The sequence below is a fragment of the Alligator sinensis genome, unplaced genomic scaffold (genome assembly GCF_000455745.1).
Source record: "Alligator sinensis unplaced genomic scaffold, ASM45574v1 scaffold375_1, whole genome shotgun sequence".
In the NCBI taxonomy this organism is placed as follows: domain Eukaryota; kingdom Metazoa; phylum Chordata; order Crocodylia; family Alligatoridae; genus Alligator; species Alligator sinensis.
In genome coordinates this window covers 685,341-706,581 of record NW_005841928.1, presented here as the reverse complement: position 1 = coordinate 706,581, position 21,241 = coordinate 685,341, and the positions used below count along the sequence as shown (strand labels likewise).

The 21,241-nt window shown below is 41.5% G+C and overlaps 1 protein-coding gene across 15 annotated transcripts in view; it reads left to right on the top strand.

Annotated features, from left to right (window-relative positions):
• USP15 (ubiquitin specific peptidase 15) overlaps positions 1–21,241 on the top strand; it is a 103,129-nt gene that overhangs the window by 41,361 nt on the left and 40,527 nt on the right. For 11 of the 15 annotated variants that reach the window (XR_003093009.1, XR_003093010.1, XR_003093012.1 and 8 more), the window contains 3 exons: positions 1,031–1,176; positions 3,019–3,080; positions 20,503–20,586. Coding sequence is in view for 10 of the 15 variants with exons in the window: in XM_025198767.1 (XP_025054552.1) it covers positions 1,031–1,176; positions 3,019–3,080; positions 20,503–20,586 (292 nt within the window). In the remaining 5 variants the exon portion in view is untranslated. Of the gene's footprint in view, positions 1–1,030; positions 1,177–3,018; positions 3,081–7,732; positions 7,958–20,502; positions 20,587–21,241 lie in introns of those variants that run through there. The other 4 variants (XM_014517869.2, XM_014517865.2, XM_025198773.1 and 1 more) reach the window with 4 other exon arrangements.

Genomic DNA, 21,241 nt, shown 5'->3' with positions numbered 1-21,241 from the left:
AGGGAAAGACGTACCTACAAAGAACTAAACAAGAGGAAAAGTTTTTAAAATGTATTTTAAATGTATATTGCAGAGATGAAGCAAACAGGAACAATATCCGAGGCAAATTATTTTTTGTTACAGTACTTCCTGTGATGGCTAAACTTATATTTTCTGCGCCCTGATCTTTTAATCTAATCTTCCTTTGTTCTAATGATAAGCTCTTAGCAGTTAGTACTATTGGGAATCCTTATAAACATGTCACTTAAGCACACACATCCATATAAATTTAACTGGTGTTCCTAACTTCATTTTAGAGGGAAAAAAACAGTCAACAAAGGGTTCAGAAATAATGATTGTATTTAAAAGTATGTATAGCAGTTTATATTTATATTTATAATTTATATTTTCTTAACCTCAGAAATGTCACTATTTCAGGTAGCAGAATGAATATTGGATTAATAAGTGATTATTTAATAAAACTGTATTAAGCGTAGGTACATTATTGGATCACACTTGTATGTATATTTTGTGGGGAAAGGGGTGTATGATAGGACAATATAGCAAATTTACTAAAATGTATTGGCCACTAGAATTTAAAAGGATTGATTTGATTCAGGTTGAGGTGAATAACTCAGTCTTTCCTGCCTCTGACCTTGCAGCCATTCTTCCTGTTGTCTTTCTAGGCTGACTGTACTGTCTTCTGGGGAAGTTATGCTTAAATGTGCAGAGTAGATTGTGTGGCTGCCACTGTCTCCGTTGTTTTTAGCTCATTTCAGGTTCTTTCCTGGTACTGTACTAAAAGTCTGGGAAGACTGTAGTGGCTCCATTTGGCAGGATCCTGGGATGGAACAGATTGGGCATGGTAAAAGCATTGGAAGGCAGTAGGCTTAACTTATGGCACACCTGCCAAAAAGGTTGGCCCAAACTGACACAATCTATGCAGCTATTATCACTGTATCATTAGTATTTTGAGAATGATTTAAATGGTATTGATGTGGGACTTTTGTCATGGAATATTTAATTTTTATGCTTTCTTCTTTCAATCCAGATACAATTGAAAAAGAAATAAGAAAAATCTTCAATATTCCAAGTGAAAAAGAGACCAGATTGTGGAACAAATACATGAGTAATACATTTGAACCATTGAATAAACCAGATAGTACCATACAGGATGCTGGTTTATACCAGGGCCAGGTATTATGCAATATATTTTTGTTTACTTAAAATTAGTCTTTAAAAATAATAACTTGAATTGCTTACATTTTCCTATACCTAGTAGATCCTTTTCTATTTAAATGTAGTTTACTTTGTCTTTCCCTTTCTTCAAGTTAGGTCTAGACTTGGGCTATCCTGGAAGTCAGTGAAGGAGTTTACAGTATCAGTGTGGGAACTAGCAGTGTAGACAGCCTAAGAGACTCAGAATATGTACAGACATTACATTTAGATCTTCTAACTAGGGTTAGACTTAAGTGCTGAACAAGTTTGGGAGGCTAGGGCAAAAAATGGCCACCAGATGTAATGTAGTTCACTCGCATATGGATCTTAAACTTAGATTGATCTAACTAGGCTGAATAGTACAGCCCACTATAGATGCTTGGGCAGGTTAAACTGAGCAAAAAGTGGCTAGAACCATCTACCTCTAGTTCACCTAGGACACCTTCCCCCTTCCCTATACCTTCCAGACCCACTAACCGCCTCTACTCACCCCAACTTCCTTAGATCAAGATCCCAGCCCTACTTCTAGCACTGGTGAATATATGTACACACAGGACCATTCAGCTTAAAGTAATCCATGTGATTACAGACTGAGTCTCATGAATATGTGCACACATTCTCAGCACAGCCCTGAACCTGGGAAAGCCAAACTGCTCACCTCAGCCCTCGGGTGGTGCTTTTCCTTCTGCCTTGCCAATGCTACCTTTAGCCCTTCAAGCCCTTTATTCCCTGACAGACACCTCCCCCTTCCTACCTGATCTCACCAGCCTTCCCCCATCCCCTGCACACCTGCTAACCTGCTCCCATCTTGCCAAACTCCCCTGAACCTCACTAACCCCCATGGACCTGTTAGCTCCTGATTGACCCCACCAACCCCTGCAGAACCCACTATCCTCCCCAACCTCATCTACCCTACCCCACCTTACTTAGGTCAGGCTCCTGGCACCAGTGAATGTCTGTACAGCTGGCATTTGATGTACAATCATGCAGCTTAAGCCTCATGATGGTAGACAGCATCTTGGGAATGTCTGTACATAGCCTTAATCAGTGTCAAACAAACGTATCAGAAGAAACCAGTCCTGAAATTCTTGAGTCCCAGAATGCCGTCCTAACCTAATTCATAATAGTAGAATGTAATTTTTTGTCTTTTTACTTGTATTTACTTGATTCTAAGACAAGGTTTTTTTTCCTAGTTTAATATGGGGTGGGGGACTCCATCTTAGAATCGCTTGTGGGGAGGAGTGCAGGACAGGTGGCTGCTGCAGCTCAGGCTCCAGCCCCTACCCAGAGTCGGGGCCATAGCCACAGCAGAAGGGGGAAGCAGAGGCTGCGGGGCAGGAGGAGGAGGAAGCAGAGGCTGGGTGAATGGGCCCGAGTTTGCAAGGTGGAGAGCAGACGTGGCAGGAGGTAGGCACAAGCAAGGGGCAAGTTGCTTGACTTCCCCATGCTATCTGTTTGCCCCTCTGTAGTATTGGGGGGGAGGGGAGGGTGTGAATTCAAGGCAGCCCTACAATAATTAGATAATTGGATTTTATACATGGAAAATTGTAACAAATTCTTAAATTTTCCTTGTATAGGATCTAATTAATAGGGGGTGGGGGGTTCTTATTCAGGGTCATCTTAAATTTGAGTAAGTACTTCAAATTTTTGCTCTGAGCTGTTTGGATAGAGTGGGATATCTGAAAACCTAAAATAACCTTACTTCTCTGCCCCTATAAGTCACCTGTCCACAAGCCCATTAAAAGGGGTTTCTGTTGAGTCATCTGAGCAAGTGGCATTCTGCTGATGTGTTTTGTTACAGTATTTTTTTCTTTTCGATAGATACTGGTGATAGAACAAAAAAATGAAGATGGAACATGGCCAAGAGGTCCTTCTACTCCTAAGTAAGTAATCAAAATTAAATAATCCTTGTTTAATACTGTACTTTAACCCAAGATTATTTTATGAAATCTCCTGATTTAAAATAAGAGTTTTGAAAGTGGTAAATGGATTTTTAAAAATCCATTTCCTGTTATGTTAAATCTATTAATATAATGAATATATGGTTGTGCACACTTACTGTGTTCTACATCTTGTATATTCTTGTATATCTTGATATTCTTGTACAGGCAACCCCCACTTAATGCTGTTTCACTTACTGCTATTTCACTATAATGCTTATTTTACATTGATACCCAATTCCACTTAGCGCTCAGCAAGTTTCGTTATAACGCTCACAGACAGGTGCTAAGAGTGATTTTGGTGGCTTTAAAAAATGATAAAGTGAAAGTTGGTTTTGCTTAACACTCAGTTTGGCTTAACGCTCTGTTTTTCGGGAACCAATTAAGAGTGCGAAGTGGGGGGTGCCTATACATCTTATCGACTGCACTTCTTTATTTGCTTTAGACTATTCATTTTTAATTGAGAATTTTTTTAGAGAAATGCTATGAAACTTGGATTATTTTAATATGCGTTCAAGTTTTAAAACATGGTATCATTCTAATTTAAAGAATTCTACAAGGAGAATCCTATAAAAATACGGGTTTATCATTTTCTTTCTTTAATTTTTAATTGATAGAAATGCTCTTACTTCTTCACAAAACACTTCACAGTATGGAGGAAAAAATATATTAAAATACTTGTACTAGCTGGATATTGCACAGGAGAGTATACAGTCATTGGTTTGATAGGATTTGGGGTTTTTTTAATCCCCATCGCTTTATAAATGATGCGTTAGATATTGACTGGGAAATTATAACATACATTTTGCAGGGTAGACACAGAACAGTATAATTAATTTACAACTGTTGGAAACTTGATTTTTAGTGTTATTTGTGTATGCCAGTTGTTTTGAGTCATACTGGCTTAATAATTATATTGTTTCTAATATTTGGACTTTAAAAATATTGATATTCTCAACTGAGGTTTAAAGATGTGTATTGCTACACAAGTTCCAATCCATGATAAGATACTGCAGTATTGGAACTGTGGTTTCATTTTGCATTTTAAATTCATTTACCTGAAATAAAGTCTTAGTAATTTATATTGACCATGCATGAAAAAAAAACCCATGTTTTTTTTAATTATGTAGAGGTGTTTCTATTAAACATTTATTAACATAAATACATTATAGTGGTTAAAGTTCTGGTGTGGAATAGGTTTGTTTTGTTTTTAACCAAAAATGCATATTCATCAGAATTTAAACTTTGCAAGAATACATTGGTTTTACTGAAGGTTCTTCTATAAAATAATTTAAGTATTTTTTCTGACAAGGAAAAGGACTGTTTCATCTATCATACTTTATGTAATAGAACTTGAACGTAGTCCCTTTACCGTTAAAATGGAAATCCACAACAATTTTCAGTGGAACAATATCTTGAGTTTCCAGTAGATTCTATTTATACAATACCTCCCTTGCAATTGTTTGGACAGCCTGTCCTTTTTGTCCAGTATATCACCACAGTTTAAAACCATTTTATTAATTTAAAAAGAAAAGTAAACCTAAAGGGTCTGTGTGCATTTTCAGGTCTATCTACCCTTTTTTGATGGGGGGGCTCCTGTTCAATCTTTTGCCTTCTCTGGTGTGCAAGTGTTTTGGGTTAGAATTAGTAACACCATTTCCTTGTATTTCTTTGCAAATAGGGAATCTTTTTTTTAACATTTCTGAAGCGTCTTTCAGGAAAGATGCTCATTTGAGTTCCTTTGTTCACTTAGTCTTAATTCACATATATAACCTCCTTTCGGTCTTACACGCAGCATTTCTTGTAAGTGCTTTTTTTTTAGTAATATCACTAATTTATCTTTTTTTTTTTTTAATTTGGAGACTGAGATTCTTCCCAGTTTTGGCCTCTTGTTCAGCCATACTGTTCCAGAAGCAACTAATCTCTTGTTAAGATGCCTCGATTAAGTCTGCCTTGCTAAATTTAACAACTGTATATCAGCAGTTCTTTGAAAATGAAGTTACTTTTTAATGGTAGACAGAGCTAACCATTTGTACCATGATAATGAACATAAGATAAAGGCTTAGATTCTTTCTCTGGCACGTATGTGGAAGGGAAGCTACAGAGTGAAATTGAGATGTTTTCATTGGTTTAGTTCCACATCTCTTCTTTAAACAGTGAAATTTGGATTGAAGTTCATAAACTTTCCCACTGAAGAGCAGCTCTAAAGTTCTAATACAGGGAAGATGTGAGCAGTTTTAATTTTTGTTACCCACAGTACTCCAAGTGTGAAGGTCTGTTGTCCTCCAGTGGTAGCTAGGCTGCATACAGATGTTGAGCCTGCTACTCCCTTGATTATACCTCTCAGAAGGGAGCTGGAAAAGGACGACCAATTGCTGCAACCTTGTAGCCATTTGTTGGAGATATGGTAGAAGAATCTGTCCCCCCACTGTGGACCTCTCTAGTAGTGCCCAAGTTGCCATCTCATAATAGTCAGGAAGCAATGGAAAAAATATTTTGAAATTAAGAATGAGGCTGACAAACATAGTCATAGAGTCATGGACTGGAAGGGACCTGTAGGATCAAGTCCAGTCCCCTGCCATAGGCAGGAGGTTAATGAGCTCAAACTAGCTCAATGAGGTGCTTATCCAGCTTCCTCTTGAACACCTCCAAGGATGGTGACTACACCACCTTTGCTGGAAGTGTGTTCCGGGTTCTAATTACCCTTGCGGAGAAGAAGTTCTTCCTTATGCCCAGCCTAAATCTTCCCTCTATTAGTTTGCAACCATTGGGCCTTCCTGAAGAATTGCTCCCCCAGATCTTGGTGTCGTTCTCCCCCCACCCCGGACATACTTGTAGGCGGCTATCAAGTCACCTCATAGCCTCCTCTTACCCAGACTGGAACAAGCCTAGTTCCCGGAGTCTCTCCTCGTGGGGCCTATCCTCCAGGCCTGTAATCATGTGGGTGGCCTTTCTCTGCATCCTCTCGGGTTGATCCGCATCCTTCTTGAAGTACGGAGCCCAAAATTGGGCACAATACTCCAGTTGTGGCCACTCTAACTCTGAGTAGAGAGGTAGAAGCACCTCCCTGGATCTGTTGGCAACACATCGGCTGATACACGCCATAGTTCTGTTTGCCTTGCTGGCAGTTTCCTCGCACTGTTGGCTCATTCTTCTTCTGGTCGATTGTGACCCCGAGGTCCTGCTCAGATGCTGTGCTAGCCAGTGGACTACCACCTATCCTATAGTTGTGGTGAAGGTTTTCCCTGTTGAACCTCATCTGATTCCGTTCAGCTCTTAGAACCAGTCTGACAAGGTCCTGGATCTTTACCCTATCCTCTGGTTTGCCTGCATTTCCCCACAACTAGGTATCGTCCGCAAACTTAATCATAGAGCATTCCACCCCCTCATCCAAATCATTAATAAATACGTTAAAAAGCACAGGTCCAAGCAGCAATCCCTGTGGGACACCAGTGGAGACGGTCCTCTGGGATGAGGAGGACTGTCCCATCAGTTGCAACACTCTAGGATCAGCCTCTAAGCCGGTTATCCACCCACCTCACTGTAGGCTGGTCTAGGCCAGTACTCTCCGGTTTAACTGAAAGAATTCCATGGGAGACGGAATCAAAGACCTTACTGATATCTAAGTAAAACATGAAAGAGGGAGATCCTGAATAGGCTCCAGAGGCATCAGCTTTGTGCAAATCACATCAAGAAGGGTTGTGGATGAATAAATGCATTGTCTAGGTGTTTCCCCTGCGCCATATTAGAGGAGACTGATGGTCATGTCTCTCTATTGACTCTTGCTAGTAGGTGCATGGTGATTAAATTTAGGTCAAGCTCTGTGTACCATATGTGGCTTTGGTAAAACCAATTTGTACTGGGTAAACCTATAGAAGCAAGAAAGTGACGAACAAGTGTAAAACATTTTTTCTCCCATTTCCTTTGTTGCTGTGTTATTTATACAGAAACCAGATTCAAAATTGAATAATATATGCAGAAAGAGGTTCTTGGCCATGGCATGGAGGCTTTAGTTGTTTTTCATGCAATTCAGTGGAAGGCATTTAGAAGCAGTCATGAGAGCTACAATGTGTCTTGTGATCAAACATTTTTTTGATAACTAAATGTTTAACATAGAATTATATGATCAACAGTAGTCTGCTGGGAATCCAGTAAAAAGGGTAAACTTCTATGCTCCTACTCAAGTTGACATTTTTCTTGTCTATTTGATAGCTCTCAAAAGCTGTTAAGTAATAGAAACATTGTAGGAAGAGGAAATGGAGCACTGAAAGTGGCAAGAATAAAATGAGAGAAATTAAAAATTGCAACAATAAAAAAAATAGGCAAAATCACTAGCAACAGGTCCTGTATTTCATGTCTGTGTTTAAATATAAAAATTTAAAGTGACACAGTGAAGAAGATTTATGAGGGGAAAAAATCTAATCTCTATAAAAATAACTTTAATCTGGGGTTAGTAGCTTTATGCATTTGAGCACCTTGGTCGTGTTTCCTTAATTTGCTGTTTGGATTTATTTTATATTTAACTTCTATAGATTTTCCAGATTTATACTCTTGGTTTTGAGGTAATTTTATTTATTTATTTATTTATTTATTAGATTTATATGCCACCCTTCCCAAGAAGGCTCAGGGCAGCTTACAATGAAAGACTAAACAACCCACAAGAAACAACAACAGGCTCCCCAAACAAGACCCTAATGGAATACTTTCCCTTAAGTGGATAAATGGTGGTTCCAACATGAAGAAGTTTTGCCAACTTTTAATATAGAAATTAAATGCTATTGGATGTAGGTGTCTTTCAAAATACATGATTCATGAGAGAGGTTCTGATGCATTAAAATGTATTCAATATACAATATGCAGCATACTAAATGCATGCAAAACAAAATGTATAGCACTACTCAGCAGATGTGATATTTTTCAAATGAAAAATGATAACCATTGTGTCATCAAGCTTTCATTTATGCATTAATTTATCAGTACCTTAGTTAACTGTCCTATAGCTCTCCCCCATTTCTTTTTCTGTCATATTTGCAGTTTAGCAAAATACTTGCATGCAAATTCAGATGGTGAAACCATAACTTCTGACTGCCTCAGGTTAGCTCAATATTTTTTTTTCTCTGTTCTATATGAACTTGTTATTCTCATACTTTTTCTCCTGTAAATAAATTGCATAAACACACATCATGAGGTAGGTTGCAGAAATTTAAGTTTTCTTGAATTTCTCCAGTTTTCCTGGAATTCTTTGACTTCAAGAGGCATTTATTCCACTTCTTTTTAACCTTTCTGTACTGCAGCTTTTGTTAAGGTTTTGAACTTAAGAATCTTTGTCAACTTTTGTCTCCTGTCTGGTTCATACAGTTGCTTACTATAGAGTGGCCTACTTCCTTTCTTTTTTTATGTCCTTGTGATAAGGCATTTAGCAGAATTTACAGATGCGTTTAAATCTGACGGCACTGCCGTAAGTGCTTCTGCTATGGTCTTGGCTGAGCTGTCAACTGTGTGCCTTAGTGCTTGCACCACCCCAGCCGTCAGCGGCCTACTTTGTCATTCCAAAGTGATCTACTAAGTCAAAAGCACTAAACTGTGACATCACCAAATATGTTGTAATTAACAAAAATTGAAAAACATAAAATATGTAATGTTTTAATGAGGTTTTGCCAAATACCTTTTAAAATTCAATGTGGGAATAACTATTTAAAACAACTTCTAATATAGTTTCAGTAATGGACCATTTCTTGCTTTTTGTCTTCAGTTTAAAGGAAACTCAAAAAAAACAAGTGGGGGGGAGGCAATAAAGAATTTGTCTCAAAGTTACAGACCTTTTAAAAACGAGCAACAAGTCATCTGTCCATGTATCAGTGCCAGAAAATTAAAGCAATTGTACAGTGCATTTTGGTAATTTCAGTTAGAAAAAGGATTAATTGCATTAAGGATTTATAAGAGTTGCAGCTATTAGAAATAGTAGTTGAAATATGAATACACATATCCATTATTGCTGTTGTTATTTATACCAGGGGTTGTCCACCGGGGCTCTGTGTCCGGTTGCTGGGGGTACACTGATCCAGAAAGGTTGGAAACCCCTGATTTATACAATTTCTTTCTTTGCAGAAGGGTGCTATGATTTCTTTCCCTGAATTTCTTATGCATACTTATACATATTTACCTGAACATAAGCAAAGATCAGCTTTATGGCCTTCATATCTTGGGACCAATTTGGATGCCAGGGACACTTGAAACGTAGCTGATACAGGTGCATAGATTGAAGGAACATCATTCTATGAAAGTTTGATTTCAGTGGAGCTCTGATGCTAGGAACTCCTGTCAGTTATTCCCCTAAAAGTCTCTCATATCTGTTTGTAGAAGAGTCTCTCATTGCATTAACTCTCCTTGTGACTTACCACCTGGCAAAATGGACAAAATAATGGCTATAGTAGCCTAATCCTAGGATAGATATTCAGTCACTAACCTCAGCTATTGCTGATTTCCTTTCTTCCATGAAGAACAGCTCTGGATCAAATCTGAATCTGTCAGTCAGCTCGTCTGTCAAAAGTATCAGTCATTTGTGTCCCCTAAGGAAGTGGAATTAAACAGAAGGATGTTCATTACGTGTGTGTGTGTGTATTAAAAAGAAGGACGTTAATTACGAATATGTGCGTGTATGTGTATATATACACAATCATAAATATAACGCAGGTTTGCACAGTAAAAACAGAAAAGTATGTATTACAGAACACAAGTTAAAACTATATATCTGTACTATAAAAACTTGAGAAAATAGTAGGGGATAAAATGTATACAAAAGATCACAGAACAAGGAGTCTGTCACCTTTGATGTCTCCTCTTTGACAAAACCTGTTCTTTAACGAATACTTCTGTAAAGGATTACTGACCTTTTCATATCAATTCAAAGATGTTACTTTTGAAAGCATGTTTATGCTCTTGCAATAGGAATCTGCCAAACATTTAATGTGCTGAAATTTATTCTTGGACAATATATTACTAGAAAAATGGAGTACAATCAAATTGGTCAGTTAGTCAAATAACTCTTAATTTTGCCTAAAATGCTGAGCAAATCCCTCATGTCTCCGTTACAGGAATGTGTAAGAATATCCAGAAGACTCAAGTTTTATTTCTACCAGGAAAAAGACTGGTATTTTGAATGTTAGCTTGTGTTGACTGGTGTGTCAATAAAACAGTTGCTTATGGCTTTGTAGCTAGCTACATCTCAAAGCACATTCAAACACTAATTTGGTAAACTTTACAGTTTAAGTTTAAACTGGAAACATTTGTAGTCTGAAACCAAGATGTCCACACTGCCTTTTGCAAACAAGCTAACTGGCAACCAGCCTACTGAAGATATAAAAGAAACTTTAGCAAAAACATGTACAGAATGTGGAAGGCACTTTAGATGTAGGATCTCGATATGTTAAAATGGATGTCTGTTGAAAGGATCATCCCACTAATGCCATCTTAAAGTAAGACTTCCTGAATCTGCCATTTCTTTGTGTTGTCTTCACAACTGAACATTTGCTTTTTTAGCCGGCGTATTAATAGTGTGAGACCAGCAATAATACAAACATTTTTAAAGTGCGACTGTGAGAGCTGGACTATATTTGCAAGTATATTTATTATATCATATGTATATGTGGCAGGTTGGGGTTGAGAAATGAGACAGTGGATGGAATTATTTATTTTCTTTTCAAGCAATGGCAAAGGGTGAGCACCCTGCCACAGGGTACATTTGTACCTCAGTCATTGTAGCATAGGTATATCTGAGCTAGTTTCAAATTGCGTAGCTCAGATACTGGTGGCAGTCTAACATGGTAGCAAAGAACTATAGAATATATATTCTATATATTGTACTATGCTGGGTTTGGATAGAAGAAGCTCATTCTGAAGGATAAATGGGTGGGGGGGAATGTAGGGTAAAACCAAAAGAGAGGAATAAAACAAGAATTTACCCAGAACTCGGTAACAGATTCTAAAAGAAATTGAGGTAGGCTTCAGTTCAGTCAAGTTCCTGATTCACCACAGTAGATATATCTGCCAACGATGATATGCAAAAAATGAGTCTTCACCTGGTTTGAGAACTTAGACAAATGTTAGAAACCCCCCTGCACCCTTGTTACATTGTTCTTGCAGTTTTGCTGTTTATACCTATCACAAGTGTTTTCCCCCAAAATGTATAGGAAGTCACTAAACATGGATGTTTGCTGTTCTTTTATTACTGGCTTGCTAGGGTACCTTTGTAGGACACCTCGAGTACCTGAGATGATAGAAAATTCTGTGGGTTGTCAGTTCCAATAAGAAGAAAATTAGGTTGGCTATGCCTTTCTTGGTCCTGTATTCTGCAGTTGCTTTTTGACCTGTGCTGGTTTGAATGAGTCACAATCCATGCCTTTTCATGTTCACATTGAGACCCCCAATTCTTGAAATCTTATCCAACTGCACTGCAAATGGAATTAAAACTTTTGTCTTACTTAATCAAATGAGTTACTAGTGAGAGGTATTCATGCCTACTTATTAACCTTTTCTGATTGCTAAATATTGTAGGTAAAAAGATGCCAAACCTTTGTACTGCTTAGTAGTGGGGGATACTGCATATCAAACCAGCTATATCTTCTTGGTTGTTTCTGTAGTCAGCCCCAAAGGAAAAGTGTTCAAGTCTTGTCTGAAGGTGATGTGGACCAGTGTAGCTCTTTACGTGACGAGAAATGACACGGTTTCTCACAGAGTATTTTAAGAAATAGGCCATAGCAATTGATTTGTGAATTAGGATTAGACCATCAGTAACGAAGTGGTTCATTGCATTAACAAGAGGCACCTACCTACTATTTCTGGTATTCGTTAGAAAGACTGTTTTTTTCCATTGAGCATTATTCCTGTTCTTCCTGATTTGAGCCTGAGCCAAGAACTTATCTTCAGTGTCCTGAAGTGCCCCATACAGTGGCCCTTCTAGGTACCTTGTTGAGCTTAGTTGATGAGAAATGGATATGTATGGTATGCGTTATCTTAGTCTCTTATCTCCAGTTGCAGTTTTTAATAAAACTTTGATCTTGTCTCAGGCAAGAGGTTTGGATTAGATCAGTGGTTCTCAACATTTTTCCTACAGGGACCCATTTGCAAAGATCCATGGCCTATCCCAACCCACACACCCCTGGCCCTGCTGCTGTCTAGTCCCCTGTCCCCCGGGCCATGCTGGTGTCCCTCGATCCTCACCTGCTGCCCCCATCCCGCTTGGGTTTGAGCCTGGTGGCTGCAGTGTCTTCAGCTCATGCAGGTGGCAGCAGAGTGAGTCCGGCACCAGCACAGACTGCAGGGAGGAGGAGGAGAGACCTGTGGCACCCTGCCGCCCTGGACTGGGGCTGCTGCGTCCCACCAGGTAGCCTGGTTATGGACCCTTCCACCTCCCGGACAGCATCTCCCAGCTGTGCCACGCCCACGAGAATGAGCACTGGCCCCAGTGTTGTCAGCCCAGCTGTGCAGCTCTCCCCCACCCCCTTACCCTCCTGGAACGGGCAGGTGCCTTTCTGGTGCCCCTCTGCCCTGCCGCAGCTCGTGACCCTTTGAAATATTCTTGCGACTCATGGGTTGAGAAAAATGCTGGACTCGATGACTTTGGGAGGTTGCTTCCAGCCCTACTTCTCCATGATTCTATTAATCTAGGATTTGAATGAAAGCAGTGGCAAAATGTACATCACCCCAATGGTTGAGGTTAGCCCGGAGTCACGTTCTTGGAGACCAGGGCTAGAACTAGGACTAAATTTGTGTGTTCTTAAATTCTGTCAGCAGGCTTTGCCAGTTAAATTGCTGTCCTTTTTTTTTGACTGCCCCCTCCCCCCACCTCCCCCCAAAAAAAGAAAAGGTCTGAGAGGCTGTTACAGTTCACTGTTTCAGGGATGAACTGAATACTGCTACTCCTGTATGCAATCTGAGACCCTGTGTAGGTTTGGGTAGGAACTATGAGGATGGAGGAGGTTCCTGGGGACCTAGTGTGGGGTCCAGAGCCCTGGGAAGGGGACTGAGTGCCTGGACCTGTTGAGAGGCCAGATGAGGCTGGAGAGAGTGGCTGTGTGCGTAGGGGCCTAGGGAGAGGCCCAGAGAATGAGGGGCTGCATGCATGTGGACCTAGAGAGTCCAAGCCAGCCCAGAGGAGGGGCTGCGTGAACAAAGGCCTAGCCCTAGGGAGGAGTCTGGCCAGCCCAGAGGAAGAGCAGCTACGCATACAAGGGCTCATTGAGACGCTAGGCCAGCCCAAAGGAGGAGGAGCCATGTGTATAGGACCTAGTGAGGGGCCAGGACACTCCTGGGAGAGGGGCTGAGAGGAGCAGGCTTATTGAGTGGCCAGGTGAGCCCTGAATAAGGGCCTGAGCAGCAGAGAGACCTGGTAGAGAGGCCTGGGTGTGTCCTGTGAGTGGAGCGGAGTACTAGGACCCATTGAGAGGTCAAGGGGGCCTAGAGAAGAAAGGGGTTGCGTAGCACGATCGAGGTGGGGCTTTGAGCACACAGAGAAAGAGAGAGATTCATGGTGGGGTCCAGGAGGGCAGACCCATAAAGATGTGAGGGTCTGATAGCTGGCAGACTGACCCTTGCCTGGCCTATGCTGGGCCCGGGAGGGGTTGAAGGGAGAGGTGGCCATAGCTGCAGACAGCCTGGGGTCTTGACTGGCCTGGTGGCAGAGCCAGAGCCTCATAGAGGCACAAAGGTCCATGAGGGGCCACAGCTGAGAGGGGAGGGTCCAGGAGCATCCAGCTTGGATGACGATGGCTGGTTCCAAGCTATCTGAAAAGGAGGGATCTAGGGCTTGGGGTCTGAGTGTGAGCTAGGGGCCAGAGAGAGAGAGAGCAAGAGGAGAGAGGGAGTCTGGGCCAGAGGGCCTGGTTAGTAGCAGCTTTGGGGAGGTGCAGGACATCAAGGGGTAGCTCAGAGAGATTAATGGAAGATCAGGTAGGCCTGAAGATCAGTCCTGGGTAAAACCTAAAACCACACACTACTGGAGGTGGCTGGTGTGGTGGGGCTATTGGTGCTTGGGCAGTCTCCGTGAAATGCCATACCTGTGCCACTCCACAGAAAGGTGATGATGGGGCACCAAAAAGCCTCGGCCCACATTGCCTTATGGGTGGCTCTCTGGAGGGGGAAGGCTAGGGGAGCATACCCCGATAAAAAAGCAGTGGGCAAGGAAGACCGTGTGGACCACCAGGGGTCCAGAGGCTGGAGTAGAGGGCGAAGCCCAGCGAGGGGCCAGGGTTAAGGAAGGGTTCTGAGCTAGAGGGCAGCCCAGGGAGAGGCCAGAGAGCAAAGTGTGGCCCAGTGCGGGGGCCTCAGCTAGACATGAAGACTAGGATGCCATTTGTGAGGCATGGTGTAGGGGAGGTATGGAGCTGTGTGATTGGCCCATAAAGCCACTATCATAAAGTGGGTGGGTGGTACAGTAAGATCAGGGCAGCCTCCTGCAGTCTACATATTTCTATTAACAACAGGGCATGGTGGGTGAGTGCAGGGCAGACTGCCCCTAAGACTGGGTATCCAGTTATGCATGTAAGAGCAGCCTTACTCCAGTCTTGCAGTCTTACTTTTTGCTTAGTTCCTGACATAGTTTCATAGTTGGTAGGGTCGGAAGGGACCGGGGCAGGTCATCAAGTTCGACCCCCTGCCACGGGCAGGAAAGAATGCTGGGGTCAAACAACCCTGGCTAGGTGATTATCTAGCCTCCTTTTGAAGGCCCCCAGGGTAGGAGCAAGCACCACTTCCCTTGGAAGTTGGTTCCAGATCCTAGCCACCCTGACTGTGAAGTAGTGCTTCCTGGTGTCTAGCCTGAACCTACTCTTAGTCAACTTATGGCTGTTATTTGTAGTTACTCCTGGTAGTGCTTGGGGGAACAGGGCCTCTCCCATTCCCTGCTGGCCCTCCTTGGTAAGTTTATAGACGGCCACTAGATCCCTCCTCAGCCTTCTTTTGTGGAGTCTGAACAGGTTCAGGTCCCATAGCCTCTCTTCGTAGGGCCTGCCCTGCTGTCCCCTTATCATACGAGTGGCCCTCCTTTGGACCCTGTCAGTGCTGTCCACATCCCTCCTGAAGTGCGGTGCCCAGAACTGGACACAGTACTCCAACTGTGACCTGACCAATGTGGCATAGAGGGGGAGGATCACCTCCTTGGACCTGCTCATGATGCATCTGTGGATGCATGACAAGGTGTGGTTAGCCTGCCTGACTTCGTCCTCACATTGGCAGCCCATGTTCATCTTGGAATCAGTAGTGACTCCAAGATCCTTTTCTGCCTCTGTGCTGATGAGAAGGGAGTTCCCCAGCCTGTAGGTATGCTGCTGGTTCTTCCTCCCTAGGTGCAAAGTTGCACTTGTCAGTATTGAAACCCATCCTAGTCTCATCCGCCCACCTGTGTAACCTGTCCAGATCTACTTGTAGCCTGTCCCTCCCTCCTAGCATGCCCACTTCTCCCCACATCTTAGTGTTGTCTGCGAATTTGAACAAGGTGCTTTTCACCCCCTCGTCCAAGTCACTGATGAAGATGTTGAACAGTGTAGGCCTGAGGACTGAGCCCCAGGGAACCCCACTGCCCACGTCTCTCTAGGTCGAAAATGACCTGTCCACCACCACTCTCTGGGTGCGGCCCTCCAGCCAATTTGTGACCCATCTGACTGTGTAGGCATCGATGCTACAGTTGCCTAATGTTTTACTGAGAATGGAGTGAGAGACAGTGTCGAAGGCCTTCCTAAAGTCCAGAAAGACTACGTCCACCACAACACCTGCGTCCAAGGATTTTGTGACCTGGTCATAGAAGGCAACCAGGTTGGTCTGACGGGACCTGCCTCTAATGAACCCACGTTGGTTGCCCCTAAGCATAATCTCCCCTGCTGGTCCCTCGCAGATGTGCTCCTGGATAATTTTCTCAAAGAGCTTTCCCGGGGCTGAGGCAAGACTAACGGGCCTATAGTTTCCTGGGTCCTCCTTCCTCCCTTTTTTGAAAATGGGGACCACTTTGGCCCTTTTCCAGTCCTCTGGCACCTCGGCAGGGCACCACAAGTGCTCTGCCGAGCACTTGTAAAGCTCTGCCAGGGGTCCTGCAGTGACCTCTGCAGATTCCCTCATCAGCCAGGAGTGGAGATCATCTGGACCTGCTGAGTTGAACACATCCAGTCCCACCAGAAGTTCCCTGACTAGGTCCTTACAGACCCTGGGCCTGGCTGTGCCTCTCTTGGATCCGTCCGGAATCCCGATGTGGGGGGATGTCCCGGTCCCTGTTCAGAAAAATATAGAGGCAAAGAATTTGTTAAAGAGGTCAGCTTTATCATCTGGTGCGACCACCAGATCTCCAGGCGTGTCCTGCAGGGGACCCATGTTACCAGGTGCCTTCCCTATATATTTAAAAAAGGACTTGTTATCTTTGATCCAGGTCACTAGTCCCAGTTCTGTCCCCACCTTAGCCTTCCTATCAGTCCCCCTACAGTCTCTAGCAGTGGAGGTATAATCCTCCTTGGTGATGGCCCCTCCCTTCCATTGGGTGTATGCCTCCTTTCTAGCTTTCACATGTTCCTGAATGCCTTTGGTGAGCCATGGGGGCTTTTGAGCACTCTTGCCCCCTTTGATTTGCGTTGGGACTGTCACCCTTTGGGCTTGGAGGATCGTCTCCTTAAGGAACGACCACTCTTCTTGGACTCCCAACTCCCCTCCCCCCTAGGACCTCAGTGCCTCGCCGACTAATCTCCTTAACTCATTGAAATCCGCCCTCCTGAAGTCCAGGGCTACTGCCTTGCTGCAGGCCTTTGACACCTTGCGCTGGATAGTGAATTCTAGTAAGTGATCGCTATCGCTCAGGTGGTTGAGAACCCGCAGTCCCTTCACCAGGTTGTCGCCTGTGGCCAGGACCAGGTCCAGCAAGGCATTTCCCCTGGTGGGACTGTGCACCTCCTGGGTTAGATGGAGGTCCTGTATCTTGGCTAGGAACCTACATGAGTGGCTTAACCTGGCTGACTGCTCCTCCCAGCAGATGTCCGGGTAGTTTAGGTCACCCATGATGACCACACCCCTTGATTTAACTGCCTCGGTGAGCTCACCTGAGAATTCATGATCCAGCTCTTCCCCTTGGTTGGGTGGTGTGTAGTAGACACCCACCGTTAAGTACCTTTCCTCCAAACCCCTTTGTACTCTAACCGAGAGCGTTTCACTCTGCCACTCCTCAGACCCAGTGCTGTTTGTTGAGGACATGTATTGCTCTTTGACGTAGAGCGCCACACCCCCGTCTTTCTTCCCCGTTCTATCCTGCCTGAACAGTGTAGCCCTTGCTGTTTACCGCCCAATCATGCATTGAATCCTACCAAGTTTCAGTGAGCCCTGCGACGTCTGGGTTTGTGTTAGCTAGCAGGAGGGCAAGTTCCTCTTGTTTGTTCCCCATACTGCAACATCTGTTAAGGTTGGTAAGTCCTGCTCCTTGCTGTATTTTTGACAGCCTTTTTTTTTTTTTTTACTAGAAGGAAGGTGGGACTCGAGCACTGTGAAATAGGAATTCACTTAGATGGCCAAATATCTCAGGAAGCTATAAATTGATACTTGGATCATCTTTTTAAATGATATCTAACATAGGAATTGTAGGTTTCAGAAAAATTCCTTGAATAATATTAAATTCATTTCTTTTAAGGGAGAGTCAAATCACTTGTGACAAATTTAGTGAAGTGGAAAACTTGAGAATTTAAGGATGCCAGTTAACAGCGTGAATAGTCATATGACACTGAGTATTATTTGGTCAGTTAAAGGCTCAGTAATGTATTGAACATAATTTTGATTAAGCAGTAAAATCCTGTAGATTATTCTTTGCAATTGGTATCAAAAGGCCCTGGCAGATATTACGTTTATCCCACTAAGTTAGCCATGTGGCATGTTACAATCAATTTATCTCATCATAAAATGGCAAACAAGGCACAAAGATGTTACACATTAAATGTGGAATGATGAAAACAAGGCTTCCTTTTATTATAGAAAATAATACCATTTATTTTCTGAAGTGTAAACTAAATCCTTTAGGATTTATGTCTATCTACTGTTGATAGCTGTAGAGGGATATGCCACCCATTTTATATTTGTGTACATCATCTTAATATATTTTGCAAATATTTCATAGTATAATAGGCGTAACATTTCAATATTGAGTAAAGAATAAAGTGTTCATCCCTTGTGTTTAAAGAAAAGATTTATTTTTTTAATGATAAACTTATTTAACTAGTTTTCATTTCCCTTCAGGGAAATGGCTATGTTGTTCATAGGAAAAATGGGTGTTACTGTAGTAAGTTAAGGATATCCTGCTTTAAAACAAAAAATTGTCTTGTCCTCTTCCTAATTTTTATCTGTCGGTGTTTGGCTGATCGGTATATTCTTTGGTCACAACTTTTCAATTAAATATTTTTAAAATACCACCAGTAACAGTAAAACTGTTATTTCCTATTGCATGCATTCATATTACATTGCAGGAAGATGCATTCATGTATTTGAACCTATTTGTGCTTAAGACAGAGGATTGAAATTGTCATTTATATTTTGACAGAAAATAGTTGACATTTTCTCTGTATCTTGCTTAGTTAGCCATTGCTAGAGTACTACCATTTAAAAGGAAAAAGGAAGGCAAAAATTAAAAATAAGAACCAACCTTTGAATCTTATCAGCTTGTGTTTTGAAACTTTTTTATTGTCTGTTGTTTGGATGTCTTAAAAATATTTTTGGAAGCTTAAAAAACTTTTCATAAGTGATTTTACCACGTGTGAGAGAGTAGTTGCGTTTGACACACAGCATTGACTGGCTTTTTCTTGATACCCAGTGTTATCAGTGTCAGTACATGCAAACAGTTCTAAAAATATTTTGGCAGGGGTGACTTGTAACATCTTAGTAAGCTGTTTATATTTCTTTAAGAAATGCTGTGTTTTTACTTAAAGATTTTAGAAAATAGCTCTTTCACCAGCTGAGGGTTTTAACTTTGTCGAATCAAAATTAACTGGTGCTTTTATTTTTTCACTGGGGAAAAAACCTAAATAAATCTGACTTTGAAATTTTTATGGTATTTGGTAGACTACCTTACTACTTTTATTCATAACGAAATATTTGAATTCGGTCATAATATTATTATCAATTATAATATATTCAGCTTGCTTTGTGTTTTAATTTAAAGACTCCATGGTCTTTAATTTCAGTTTCAGTTTAACTCAAGTTTAAATTGTCAATGAGAAAATTATTTCATAATACTTCATAACTTTCCTGTGCTGGAATGTGTTTATGTTCCTGTTTTTGTTGACAGTATTGCCTATGGAGGCGACGGCTGTTAGAATATAATATGGAAAAGTGGCATAATTATAGTAGACCAAAATTATTTTCATAATTGAGCATTTTCCCAGTGGCAGTGTTTTATGCAAGTAGTGTACAAATCTGACTTTGAAAATTCTTCAAACAGGATGCATGTCTCACCTTATTTTTTTTATTTTTTTATTTTTTTGGAAAACGTAAAATCATATGTAATAATGCTTACTGCCTGACTTGCACGCTGTATTTTTTAAATGATCTGAATGAGCCTAATTCCAAAAGTCCATTTAAGTCTTCCAATTTTTTTTCCATGGATTTGTGTGGGTCTGGGTGAGGCCCATGTGTTCAGTCAATTGCAAGTAAAGGAAAACAGCAAACTGCAAGATCATGCTGTATTTCATTCAGTCATTACAATTCAAAGAATTATCTAGTGTTGAAAATGATAAACATATCCAACTTTTTAGAATTAAGTAACTGGATATAGTAATAGACTTACACCTGGCTAAACGCATATTAAAGATAACCTTTGTATCTCCAGAAATTTTTGGTGCATTATGTTAATGTTCATTAGCTTTTTAAAACAGCCAGTTTGTTAAAACAGTTAGTTTTAAATGCTGCTTTTAAATGACTGAATGTACACTCACCTTGGAATATTATACTTTAGTCACAGCTGACACTTTCATATCTCATTTCAAAAGTTACATAAGATTAATTAAAAATTAGGAAAGCCTCTAGGCTTTTTTGTAACTTTGAGATGCGAAATGCATCCATGCTGTCAGTGCAGACAAAAGAAATATTTTGACTTTTCTTTTTGTCAGCTTTTTAGCTGATTTAAGTGAGAACTGATATCCAGTGTGATATGAAAGTTTGAATTATGAAATCCATTTTAATTTTTAAAAGATGCGTTTTGAGGCTAGAAAGCTTTTTCATGGACTTTTGGTGCTCTGCTCATAAGAACTTTTTCATGCTTATTTACATGCATTGTTCATCTGTTAGCCTTTTCTTTTTCATGATTAATTTTAATCTCAACATTTTTATCTAATTTAACATTTTCATATTTTTAAAGGTCCCCAGGTGCATCCAATTTTTCAACTTTACCAAAGATCTCTCCATCTCTATCAAATAATTATAACAACATCAACAACAGAAAGTAAGCAATGTATCTTAAGAACTCTTTATTTGACTCGCCCAACTATGAAAAATGACCTTGTTTTATAGTTTTTAGGTTGCTTTAGATTTGTTTTGGTACTTGGATTGCAGTTCTTTTTAAGGTTCGGTATTTCATAGTGCAGTACCCTGTTGTGTTCGAGTAAGACAAAATTCAGAAGTGAAAGCTGGTTAAAGGTGTTTGACTGTATGTGCTACTCGGTTTATTAGAGACTAGAACACTTTCTTACAGTGTTCAGTGTTCTTTAAAGACCTTGGTTAAAGTTTATCATGTTAAATATATAAAAATGCTGTAAACAATATTACATACTGTCCCACTTTACCGAATTTTCTCTGTAAGTACTTCCAAATTAAGATGATTGATCCTGTTCTAGTCCCTCAGTATTTTAAGGCAGGGATTGTCAACCGGAGGTACATGGACCAGTCCTAGGGAGTATGCGTGAGCGGGCAGGGACAGAGAGCCGCCACCTCCCAGGAGTAGGGCTGGGGCGGGTGGAAGGGCAGTGGCACCTCCTGCAGAGTGGGGAAGCTCACACATGGTGGCCGCCATCACCACATGCCAGCCCAATGAACTTCCCCGCCCCACACAGGGGTGCCTCTGCTTCACCGCATCCTGGTGAGCTGCCCTGTCCTGCCCC